This window comes from Ictalurus furcatus, chromosome 11 (genome assembly GCF_023375685.1).
Source record: "Ictalurus furcatus strain D&B chromosome 11, Billie_1.0, whole genome shotgun sequence".
Lineage (NCBI taxonomy): Eukaryota > Metazoa > Chordata > Actinopteri > Siluriformes > Ictaluridae > Ictalurus > Ictalurus furcatus.
In genome coordinates, this window is record NC_071265.1 from 28,038,354 (window position 1) to 28,051,805 (window position 13,452).

The 13,452-nt window shown below is 43.6% G+C and overlaps 1 protein-coding gene across 2 annotated transcripts in view; it reads right to left on the reverse strand.

Annotated features, from left to right (window-relative positions):
• tgfbr3 (transforming growth factor, beta receptor III) overlaps nt 1–13,452 on the reverse strand; it is a 120,986-nt gene that overhangs the window by 74,453 nt on the left and 33,081 nt on the right. For both annotated transcript variants that reach the window (XM_053636861.1, XM_053636860.1), the window contains exon 3: nt 8,480–8,664. In XM_053636861.1, the coding sequence (XP_053492836.1) occupies nt 8,480–8,664 (185 nt within the window). The remainder of the gene's footprint in view (nt 1–8,479; nt 8,665–13,452) is intronic.

Below are 13,452 nucleotides of genomic sequence, written 5' to 3' on the forward strand. Positions count from 1 at the left end.
CAAGATAAGAAAACACATCCCGCGAACTGGTCGAGCACTGGTAATTCATAAAGCTCCCGCTAATCCAAAAAGAGGCCGACATCTCATTCAGTAATGTAGCACTGTGGGAGATGTGATTAATAAAACAGCTTTTATTGCACGCTACATAATCCGCTTACTCGGTAGCTATTGCTACATATTCAGAACCGAACCAGCATTTAAAACGATCAAAATGTCTCTGTTAAGTTCCGCCAGCTGTGTGTTTCAGTAGCACAGGGCTGATTAGGTCATGGGTTCGAGTAAATTAGTGAGTGGATCGGCCCTGGAGACGGCCGGTAACCCTATAGCCTCGTCTAGGCTTTCGGCCTTGGCTTTGGAGGCATTAAATCAGATCAGCATGGCACTGAACTGTTTACCTCCTGAAGGATCTGCTGCATCTGTTACTAAAGGCCAGCGGCGTCTGGACTCACGAAACTCAACCCTGGTTTTAGGAGGTACACACAGTACCAAAGGACAGTGTGAGTGTGTGTGTGTGTGTGTGTGTGTGTGTGTGTGTGTACAAGTTCAAGTCTATCTGATATGAGTTTGCAGTGTGTGTGTGTGTGTGTGTGTGTGTGTGTCCGTCCAGATGGCCACATCTGTGCCTGTCTCAGGTAGGTGGCATTAATGCCAAGGCCCATAGCTCAATTTCCCACATGTCCTTGAGAGATTAGAAGACCTGACATTTACCTCCATCCCTCATTCCACCCCAACCTTCAGCTCCATCCCTCATTCCACCCCGACCTTCAGCTCCATCCCTCATTCCACCCCGACCTTCAGCTTCATCCCTCATTCCACCCTGACCTTCAGCTCCATCCCTCATTCCACCCCGACCTTCAGCTTCATCCCTCATTCCACCCTGACCTTCAGCTCCATCCCTCATTCCACCCCACCTTCAGCTTCATCCCTCATTCCACCCCGACCTTCAGCTCCATCCCTCATTCCACCCCGACCTTCAGCTTCATCCCTCATTCCACCCCGACCTTCAGCTCCATCCCTCATTCCACCCCGACCTTCAGCTCCATCCCTCATTCCACCCCGACCTTCAGCTTCATCCCTCATTCCACCCCGACCTTCAGCTCCATCCCTCATTCCACCCCGACCTTCAGCTTCATCCCTCATTCCACCCTGACCTTCAGCTCCATCTCCGACTCCACCCCGACCTTCAGCTTCATCCCTCATTCCACCCCGACCTTCAGCTCCATCCCTCATTCCACCCCGACCTTCAGCTTCATCCCTCATTCCACCCTGACCTTCAGCTCCATCTCCGACTCCACCCCGACCTTCAGCTTCATCCCTCATTCCACCCCGACCTTCAGCTTCATCCCTCATTCCACCCAGACCTTCAGCTTCATCCCTCATTCCCCCTTGACCTTCAGCTCCATCTCTGATTCCACCCTGACCTTCAGCTCCATCTCTGATTCCACCCAGACCTTCAGCTCCATCTCTGATTCCACCCAGACCTTCAGCTCCATCTCTGATTCCACCCTGACCTTCAGCTCCATCTCTGATTCCACCCTGACCTTCAGCTCCATCTCTGATTCCACCCAGACCTTCAGCTCCATCTCTGATTCCACCCAGACCTTCAGCTCCATCTCTGATTCCACCCTGACCTTCAGCTCCATCTCTGATTCCACCCTGACCTTCAGCTCCATCTCTGATTCCACCCAGACCTTCAGCTCCATCTCTGATTCCACCCAGACCTTCAGCTCCATCTCTGATTCCACCCTGACCTTCAGCTCCATCTCTGATTCCACCCTGACCTTCAGCTCCATCTCTGATTCCACCCTGACCTTCAGCTCCATCTCTGATTCCACCCTGACCTTCAGATGACCACAAAGGCAAATGATGCTTGGAATCCTTTGGCTCTGATTCATGATGGAGCAGAGTTTCACCATCACATCGTAAGTACCATGTCACAAAGTGCACTATAAGAATATCCACTTTAAACACGCAATGCTCGTATGGTAATTCTCTATGTGGTTCTACATGAATCTACGCTCAATGCAATCCCGGGACTGCAGACTACTCAGCTATACTCGTAGGGAATGTGTCTTTGGTGTAAGTTGTTCTGGATGAAAGAATGAATTAATAACTGTAATGTCACTGCAGTGAGCGAATGCCCAGAAGAGGAATGGAGAGGAACCCCTGAACTCATCCCAAAACAAACAGTCAGAGACGGAGGAGGAAACCGTGTAAAACCACAAATAATATTATGTAAAGCCCAGCCGCACAACCACAGTCGAACGTGTCAAGAACAAACACGGTCACATGACATGCAAGTATGGTCTGGGTCATCAGCCCCCAGAGGAAGGAAATCGCTTGTGGCATGCGATCTGTCCATTTAGCGAGACAATGCTACGGAAAACGTCAAACTATAACAACATGAACTGAGACTAATGTGACAAACAGAATTAATGGAATTTGTGCCTTCTGAGAATTTCACAATATCCCAGCAGTGTTCAGTCAGGAGAGGTCACTGGCCTCCTTGGGGAGACTATTGTGTTTAACCTTAACCCCAGTTGCCAGGGGTCCAGAAGCAGAATCAGTATACGTGAATAGAAAACTTGATTTGGAACGGAAACCCCCAGCTACAAAAGGCCTTGAACGAACAGTTTGGCCATAGATGAAACTTTACCCTTGCCCCAAATATACTAGGACAGCAAAGATAAGTTTGCTGTCCAAAATTTGCTTAATCAGTTTAAAGTTGAAGCTAAGTAAAAGAAGCTTATAGCTTCATGCATACGTAATCATGTACAACCCCACTCAGTCGATGTTGTTTGGCCAGGTAATACCATAAGGTTTCATAATGCAGTAGAAATCCACCTTTAGACTGTAGATGACTCTTCCTGCCTGAGGCTGATGCTTGTGCTAAGTAATAATGGCTTAAGTGTTGGGGAATAAAGTGATTCCAGCTTCAAAATGGCTGCTTCTGTCCAAACTAAAGCAAACTTTGGACACATCTTGGCCTATTAACAAGAGTACATTGTGTACATTCAAATTTTGACCAAGCTATTTTTAAAACAAGAAGAGGAAACAAGTATACAGACCTGTGGGTAGTGGTGGAGATAATCTCATCACAAGATAATAACCATTTCTTCACCTAGCTTTCTTGTTGTATCGGTCATTTTACTCAAAACTGTATTGATATCTTGATCTTCTGAAGTGTATGCAAAATATAAACGTCAACACATTACCAACGTTGTTCATGTAATAGCTGTTTATCTAAATGGGGAAGCTTGATCTAGCACTACATCTAGCATGTTGAATATAATGCTAACAGTAAACTTATCCTATAGTCAGTCCATGGTACTGAATGGTAAATAAATGGTAAATGGCTCACTTTTATCCAAAGCGCTTTACACTGTGTCTCATTCACACACACACTCACACACCAGTGGTAGCAGAGCTGCCATGCGAGGTGCTAACTTGCCATCGGGAGCAACTCGGGGTTCAGTGTCTTGCCCAAGGACACTTCGGCATGTGGAGTCACGTGGGCCGGGAATCGAACCGCCAGCCCTACGATAGTGAAGGATAATATAGACCAGGAAGGCCCCTTATATTTTCCTGCCTGGGGCCTCCAACACTTCCTAGAATCACCTAGGTCTCCCACAGCTTCACATATTGTGTGTGCTTGAATATGTTGCTTATATATTTGTGCGTGTATTGCTGAGGAAGCTTCTATTTTCAAATGTCCATGATCACATGATAGGCTTAGATTAAATCTCTGCATGTGTATGTGTACACTAAGGGACACTCCCCAGGCATTTGTTATTTAGTTTCCCAATCAGTCTTTCCCATCAAAAAGCACAATAATTGGCTTGGAGGTATCACAGTCTAACAAATACCTGAGGCTTGGCACACGCTGAGTGGAACGGCCTTATCTGTCGGTGTGTGTAGACAAAACTCACATGGAGAAGAGCACTAGCATACCATAATCCCTACTGTACACAGTGTGCTGAGAGTTCTTTCCTACAAAACAATGATATAAATGGCAATAGGGCCTTATATGGAAAACACATGGCTTGAATTGGCCTGATATCAGGTGTGGGGGGTTTGTGTTCAGCCTTTATACTTGAAGTGGTGACAGCTCTCATGTGATTATCACAGTTGCAATTGTGTCTAAAAATATTATTAATTGTTACTGTGCCTGTCATTTCCAGCGATGGAGGCGTGGCCTCTATGCCCATCTGTCCCATGGAAGGATGTGAGGCTTCTGTATCGTTCACTCATCGTGAAGGACGTCTGGTCTTCATGCCGTCAGTCCCATGGACGGACATGTCTCTTCTCCATCATTCGTTCTCAGTGAAGAAGGAGTGGTGCTTATGGAGTCCCACTTATGAAGGCATGGCTTCTCTGCCTGTCCTATTATTTTTATTAGGACTTTTAAGATTATTTGTATTATTTCCTTTTATTAAAATGTCATCAGCTTTAAATATATATTTCACACATCATATCTTGGAACAAAAGACTTTTTGAATGCACTTCTTGGTTCGAAATGGTATCAGGTAGAGGGTTTTTGTTGATTCGACAACGGTTCTCGTGTCTTACAGTCTGCCGATATTTTTTATGTTCAATTTCCAGTTATATTTAGTTTCTTCACTAAATGAAAGCTCCACAAATCATACAGTACACCAGAGTAATGGAAAGAGACAGATCGCTGTTTAAACTCTGATATACCTCCTCTGATATGCACTAAGTAAACTGAGAACTGGCTTTTGTTCAAGTGTTTGCCTCAATTGCTAAGTGATTTGCAGACCTTGTGATACGCAGCGAGGAAAACCGTAGGCTCGTTGCCAAGCTACAAACACAAATACACCACAGGGGAATCATAAGAAGAGGGAAGATAATGTTTTCCATTGCCAACCAAAACCAAAGACTAATCACATTAAAAGGTTTTTCTAGAATCAAACCAACGAGTCATGGCATGGACCACGCAAACCGGTCGCATACTGCTAAATCATACTGCTAAATCACCCCACCCCCCTCCATCTCTCAACACCCTACATGAGGTTTATGTTCTCTCTAGTTAATGACAGATACCTGGCAGTACCTACTCAGCGAGGCATGTGGTCCATTTCCAGAACCTTCAAAGTGACCGTCCCTCAGTGGTGGAATGACCTTCCTAACCTCAATCCGGACCGCAGAATCCGTCACTATCTTCAAAAAACGGCTAAAGACCCACCTCTTCCGTGAACACTTAACTAACCCCTAACTTGACCCCACTCAAAAAATGAATAAATAAATAAATCTGCACTTACACTGGCTATTACAGCTCGAATCTGTGCACTTTGCTCCTCTAGAACTCAATGAAAAGATCTTGTATGGTAGCACTACTTCTATTGTTCTCTGCTTGATATATCGCTTTGCTTGTATTTCCTCATTTGTAAGTATCTTTGGACAAAAGCATCTGCTAAATGAATAAACGTAAATGTACCTTGTAAAAAAAAATTCATTAAATATTTCAATAAAATATGAGTTCATTAAAACTGTCGTTTGATTGATGTCCTTCCCAAAAGAAGAATTTTCAGGTCCAAAAGAAAAGGTTAGCACAGTGAGCTATGCTTGTCTGCACAGCAGTTAGTAGCAAGCAGAGAGCATTTTTAGCTAGCGAACTACTGAAAGTCTTCTATAACTATTTTTTTTTAAAATAAGATTCCTGTATCCTATTCTGCTTCAGTAACCGCTTTATCCTGCTCACGGTCACAGTGGATCCAGAGCTTATCATGGGCGTGAGGTGGGATGGGATGTCAGTCCATCGCTGGGCATCATGCATTCACTCATTCACACCTAGGGGCAATCCACCTACTGGCATGTATTTGGCAGGAAATCCTTGTGGACACAGGGAGAACACGTGGAACTCTGCCTGGACAGAAACCCGAGCTCAGGACTGAACAAATATGATCTAGTATGATAACCACAAAACATGAAATATTGGTATCACACATTAACTTCTATAAAACTACTGTAGCCGTTCTTAATTGCAGAAAGAAAGAAAAAAACTCAAATTCCACCTCTACTCCATTTCACTGCTTTTCTCACCTAACCAATCATAAATCTTTCTCCCCAAGTTAGGGTAAATAAACTCCCTACAAGAGGATTGAATACACACGGCGGCGGTCAAGAGGTGATGATTGGGACCCTGGTTGTCATGACAGCACCGCTTTATTTTCAGTAATCCGTTTCGGCCTGTGTGAGCAGCGTGTCGTCTGCTAATGCAGAAATCTCACTGCTCATATTAATAGAGACCACACTGTGCAGTGATTATGTGTGCAAGCAGGGTTTGATATCGTGTTTCAATAGCATAGGGCCCACAGCACTCCGGCACATTAAAGGGCTCTCCTCGATCCGCGTGGCTGATAGTGCCTAACAACCGCAGCCATTTCGCCAAGATATACACTCCTTTTTCCTCCTCTTCTCCCCCCCCCCCCCCCTTCCGCTAAACAAAACCACCAAATGTGAGCCCCCTCACTCGAGGCCTGCCGCTGTTATTCTTGGGATGTGTGCACACAGGAAAGTTGATGACGAGTCTTTCTTTTATCTAGCCTATACTTTTTCCTCTGTATAATCATTGCTCATACCTTTAGACAACTAGTAGTGATGGTGGTGTGTGTGTGTGTGTGTGTGTGTGTGTCGGTGTGTGTGTGTGCGCGCGTGTGTGTGTGCACGAGGACAGGCTCAAATTGCAGGCCCAGCAGAACAACGGAAACACAAAAAATAATGCCATTCCTTCAGAAACAGCTCGAGTCAGCACAGCTCTCTGCCAACAAGGCCGTCCAGCGATTACAACATCAATTCATCTGATAGTCGCAGTGAGATCACACACCCGCCTCATTCTGTTTCTCCAACCTCCCCTTTCACACAAACCATCCGACGGTTTATTAACAACCCAGCCAGACTGCAGTGCCCAGAACATGTTTTCATTCCACTCCATCAGAGCCAGTTAAAGCTGAATAAGCTGGTTCTTCAAGCTCTCACTACACACCAATCTTATTATTAAGATATATTCTAAAATAAATAAATAAATAATATATTTTTTAAAGAATTACAAAAAGACAGCTTAGAAACTTCTATATGTTCCACATATTCAAACGATGTATTTCTCAATTTAGAAACAGAAGAAAGAAGGGTCTAGACTCAAAGGAAAACGACTGCAGTGTGTGAATTAATGTGAAATTCATTGAGTTTTCAGTTTATTCGGTAACTCCACCGATCTGGTCGATACACTTGTTGGCCATTTTACCCATTTCACTTATGTATCGGTGCAATTTAAAGTGGTATAATCACGAACTGTTGTGCTTTGCACCTTTCATCATGTCAGTGGTCTGTGCTGGTCCAGACAGGGTTGAGAGGATTTAACAAATTGGAAGTACACGGGTGCCGAATGTAGTTCATCTATAGTACATCGATATGGCACGTGCTTCTGATGAACTGAACTAATGGACGGATCTTTCGGTCCGTACAGGATTTCTGAGTTTCAGATGATGTTTTTTTGTTTCTTTTTTTTCAAAAATGCTTGATTTTTGCTGTGCTTCTTTCCAAAATCTGTGATGCAACTTGCGGAGATTGTGAGCACCTTTTTCGTGGAAAACGACTTGAATTGGCAAAATTGCAACTGCACGAAACTGTTGTGCACAGTCGTTGGCATTGTCGCTTGTTGGTAAATGAGACCTTTTAGCTGTACTCATGTTTGATGCGCGTGAATCAAAGAGGGGTTTGGCTGAACGTGCATTGTGATGAGGTCACATGACTCATCTTGGTCCAAACCTGCAGAAAATCTGCAGTAATTCTGAAAAATTGCAGGAGTTTTCTTGATTTTGCATTCATTTCTGCAATCGCAAAATTGCAGAATCCTGAAGGGACTGATCTTTTCAGAGCGAAATGATGAATTTCATTCACATAGCTTTGATTCCTAAGATACACAGAACTGTTGGGGGGGTTTTTTCCACTAAAATATGTTTGTTATGTATTAACAAACAGTTTAGATAAAAAATTTCATCGATACCATTTTCCGCAATCCAAACGTAGTCAATCGACCGAGAGTGTCCAAAGTTTGCCTCCTTGGACTGAATTTATGAAGCGAATCTTGCTTAAAGGAATCTTAGGGTCTAGTTTAGTACTGTGCTAGCCAGCTGCATGTATTACTGATAGATTCAACCAACTGGAGACTGAATCCCAGCTCTGTCATAGAGGCAGATAAAGAATCCCTCCCGACACCTCTGCAGGGAGCTTCACAGGAAGCTTCACAGGAAGCTTTTAGTGCCATACAGTAAGGAAGTGTCAGTAAGGAAGTGTAAGAAATGTATCCTGTAATCTTTATTTAATCTCTAACTTGCTGTTAAACTGTGTGAATGCAGTCATTACTGACGTGGCTTCACTGTTTGTCTCGAAAACTTCCACAGAGCGGGTGTAAGAAGCTGGAGGCCTTCACCTAGAATGTTCTCCTTTACAACAATCTCACCTCAGGTTTCTCTCTCGGTTCCTCGGTGTTGCTGATGCGCAGGTTGATGATGTGAACCTCCTGGGGGAGGCTGGTGGTTCCACGGCTCGCGCAGCCTGATACAGCTGTGTAGCTCATCTGCATGGCCTGCACAGGGTGACTTTCACCCACAGGTAATAACTCACATGGGCTACGAGACAGTGGACCTGGAACACAAGAAAGCACACAGGGAACATCAGAAACGCATATGCACTGTGGCGTTTTTTAACGAGGGCTTTCACTCATCCAGTGAGCAAAGTAAAGTAGGCGGGGCCAAGTGATATTACAGGGTTAGTTCTACTTTATGTGAGGAGAATGAGAAGTGAAGCAATGTGATGTTTACTAATCAGATGGAGGACTTGAGGACACTTCAATTTGCCCAATATGAAACATCTGCCTTTTTGTTGTAAGTCAAGATAGAGGAAAAACAGATTCTTGGGATTTATGATTTACTGCTTTCAAAGTGTCAGGATGTGAAATAAACGATTCCGCAAGAAATATCTCTGAGACTGTAGTAAAACTGGGTTTGATTAGTGTATTAACAACCTGTAACAGATTGTAGATAGCCTAGCTTGCCATGCGCATGTGTTGTTGCAGAGTAGCCTATGAATTATAATAAAGGAACCAGTTTTCACCACAGAAGAGCGCTCATAACTGGCTTACTGAATGTTCGGCTCACATGAGGCAGAAAAAAAAAAATAGCTGCCACGTAAACACGTCGTTGATCTCGCCAAAACTGATGGGCCGCTCAGATATGTAGTGAATCTTCTTCGAGATTCGTCTGTCTGGTTAACTCTTGCTATTTCTAGTTAGTCCTAGTTCGACCAGTCACCTTGAATTGCATCCACTAAGTACACATTGATACACTCTGGCCATGTGCTACATGACAATCATACTCATAGCTCAAGTACAGTGAAGGTCCCAATCTGCCTTTGATATACACAGGATCTGTTTACTGCTTATCGCTGGAAAGCACATGTGCTGGACAGAAAATTCTGAAGTTGTTTCAATGCCAAATGGGCCCAAGGAGAACAGAAAACCCACCATGTGGGTTATCGAAAGCAAGGATGAGATGAGATAACACCGCCTAGTGACTTTGCGCAACAAGCATAAACACAAGTGATGTTTTTCTTGCTGCAACTCCCATGTCACTAATTGATATAGATACCAATAAATAAGAGGAGAGTGTAGACGTGTAGGGAGGCAGGCATCCAATAGTGTCTCCCACTCGTACTCCACACTCCCTCTTTATTAGCGAGAATCTCTGGCCCATTTGTCCTCCTCTATAGCCTCACGGTCACATCAACTCTGTCGCACTCTCTCTCCTTACATGGCCGCATTGACCCTCTCTTAAACACTTACAACAGGACTTTACAAGATGGCATGCTCCTCTCGTGGAGAAACGACATGGCGACAAGACGATGTATTGTATGAGCATGCTTGGTAGAGCTTAGACATATATGCTCTTGAGAAGTCTCTGAGCTGTGGCCTTGAAGCTCAGCACAGAGGGTCATGGTTTAGCATGGAACAACTCCTTTTGCATCATACCTCCAATTAAGGGCAGAACAATATGGTCTGGAATGCTGTGCTAGTTATGATCAATGTTAAACAAAACCAGCCTGTCAGATATGTATGGGCTAATATCTTTTAAAGGCTGAATTGCTGCCATGACTCACCGGGGCTTATTTATGGCAACGTCTCAGCTTTGCCTCAATGTTCATGCTACCATATAGCAAGTGTATAAGCTATAAATATACTGCACAAATAATAGCAAGTGAAAAGATCTTCGATTTGTCAGTCCATACAGGATTTCGCCGAGTTTTATCGCGATTGCTGCGGCCAGAGACGCTCGATTACGTTGCAGCTTTTTTCAAAATTCGCAATACAATTTGCGGAGTGTTTTTGTACTTTGTTTTCCGGAAAACTACCTGAATTGGCGAAATTGCAAATGCACAAAATTGCTTTGCACGGTCTTTCACAGCGATCTTTGTTGGTAAACGAGACCTTTTTTACTCAAGTTCGACACACGTGAATCAAAGATGGCTTTGGCTGAACGCACGTTGTGATGAGGTCACGTGATGCGTCTTAGCCTAACTCTGCGGAAAATCTTGAAGCTTGAAAAATTGCAAGCTCCTCCGAATTCTGCAGAGTTTACTTGATTTTGTGGTAATTTCTGTGACAAAATAAAGATACAATAAGATGTACCTTTAATGACCCCCCCATAGGGGAAATTAAAAATTGACACAGCAGCATACGAAGGAAGAGTAACATCAAAGAAGGAAAAGAATGTCCATAAATACCTATACAACAGAAATAATAGAAAAAAATAGAAACAACAAAATAGATAACTAAGTCTATTTCTAGTCATTGGGCGGATTATTCTTGTTTATTTGAAACCTTTTGCAAGCCCCTTCCCTAGGGATCATGGGGCATTTACATCTGTTCTCTGCAGGCCTTGCGAGACTGGTGGGGACGGTCAGACTCAGACAGCCTGCGACTTCAAAAGTGGCATGACATCCTGAAGAAACAAGACACGGCAAGAGAAACAGCAGTCTTTGGCTTCTCCATTGGCGCATAGCGGCCCACAATCAGAGTCAGGCTGAATTAACATAAAAGATCACGCATAACCAAACAAACAAAAAGAGACCGAGGAGCTCTGGACCATGATGCTTGGATGATGACTAATGTTTTTGTTTTGAACGTAAATGAGTAGCACATTGTTCACATTACAACAATTAGGCTACATGCTTGTCCTGATCTCTGGAGCCTGGACTCACTCACGGGGTGTCATTATTTTTTTTTCTTTTGTAGCTCGTGTACAGTGAGTAAGGTGTAAATGTGAACAGCTATCGCTGCCAAAACGTAGTTCAACGTAGATTCTCACAGGATCAACTTCTCCTATGTAAAACTGGGAATGATTAAAGCTGGCACCGTACGACTGACTGATTGACTGCAGCTCAGTCGTTTGGATTGGTACCCATGAACATAAGGTAGTAGCATCACTAGGAAAAGTTCTTAGCTAGCTAGTTTGCCTAAATAGGCTTTCTGGTAGCAAGGTGGTTGTGTTGCTACTTTTAAATGAAGCAGCTTGTACATAGTAAACTTTAAAGAAGAACATCTCATTTTCATCATGTACGTGTACAGTAGAGTTCACTGATCACTGAAGTTATGTGGCTGCTATCTACCTTTAGCGAACTGCATTTTTTGAATAGTTAGCCCAGCATTGCCTATTACATGTTATTTTTATCCGTATATCTTTGCCAATATTAGTGGAGGGCACTGTATATTACCTATATTTTTGTACAAGATCCCCACATGCACAATTGCAATTAGTGACATTACCTGCCATTTTTATGGTTACTGCTTATAACTTCATTAATACAACTTTTGAACATTTTTCAGGATGTTAAAACATTGTGCTCTAATATACACACACTCTGACCAGACATAAGTTTGATCGTACAGATATGCCAAAGATGAAACTGCTGAATAAGGAAAGTGTGTGTGAAATCTGCAGACCAGATTTGACTGTACAGGACTTTGATGAATAAGGGCCACTGTGTGTGCACAAATGTTTGTGCATGCCAATTTAATCTTAATGCATCAACTATTTTTACTGCACGCAAGTCACAAGGGAGATCCATGCGAAACTGCTGAACAGCCGCTTTCCCTCCTTCTCCTGCTCGGGAAAAAACAGATAAGAAAAATGTGAACGAACAGTGATGACCTTTTGGACAACAGTGCTGATCCCTTTAGTACAAACATCTCACTCAAACACTCTCGCCTCTCGCCCTCACACACACACACGTAAGCAGTTTTGTTTTCTATTAGAAGGTCATCCCTCCTGGCCGAGTGTTCCTGCACGTCAGTGCCTCTCCACCCGTGACACACCAAGCTGCTCGCAGTCAGGGTCCGGCCGCAATATACACACCACCACGCAACATACACCACTGCAACACCCATAAGAGGAACATATGGAAATCATTAGAGAGAGAAAGAGGGAGAGATTTTGTGTGTGTGTGTGTGTGGTGTGTGTGTGTGTGGTGTGTGGTGTGTGTGTGTGTGTGTGTGTGGTGTGTGGTGTGTGTGTGTGTGTGTGTGTGTGTGTGTGTGTGGTGTGTGGTGTGTGGTGTATGTGCCCTTTGCGGAGTGATCTGAATCAGGATAGAGCCACGGTTTCCTCTCCATGTATACTGGGATGACAGAATTGTTTGCAACAAGAGCTCAGAAAGCCTTTTCTACCCGACGTTTTTTCCCTTTCAGCATGCTCGCTCACTCGTACAGAGCCGAGATCCAGCCCTTAACACAAACAAACTCTCAGATGTTTGACCACCAATGGCCATTTTGGGCAAAAGATCAAGCTAAAGGATTGAAGGCTTTAAGCTTGACACAAACCGCATGAGTTTAGAAAATGGAACGCATCTTACATAAACTGTGTCTGGATAGTATAGTGAACACCATGATAGAGAAGATCGAGGTCCAGTGCTGAGCTACAGTAGCAAGCTAGCTAGCTAAGTTATGTAGGACATGCTTAGGTAGTACAGTGCTAGCCTTTCAGCTTATTTAACACGGGCTAACTATCAGGTTAGATAGCTATTTAGCTATTCATGTTTAGCTATCAGGTCACTGTCAGGTTCGATAGCTATTTACGTTGGACAGTTAGCCAAATCTGATGCTTTATTTCATGGCGCTATTGATTAGCTACCCATTAATGTGTAGCGAACATACTTCAACAGAAGCTTCTTGTTGCAGTGCTAGCTAGCTTATTTAAGAGCAAACGAACACAAGCTACCCCGCTGAAGATAAAAAATAAATAAAAAAAACCAACAGAAACCATCACAGAAATTCTAATGATGTCCACTACAAATACCATTACAAACCATCAGCCAACCATTACAATTATAGGTCCTTAATGGTATCCTCTACGCATAACATGTCACCAATGGAAGGCAACA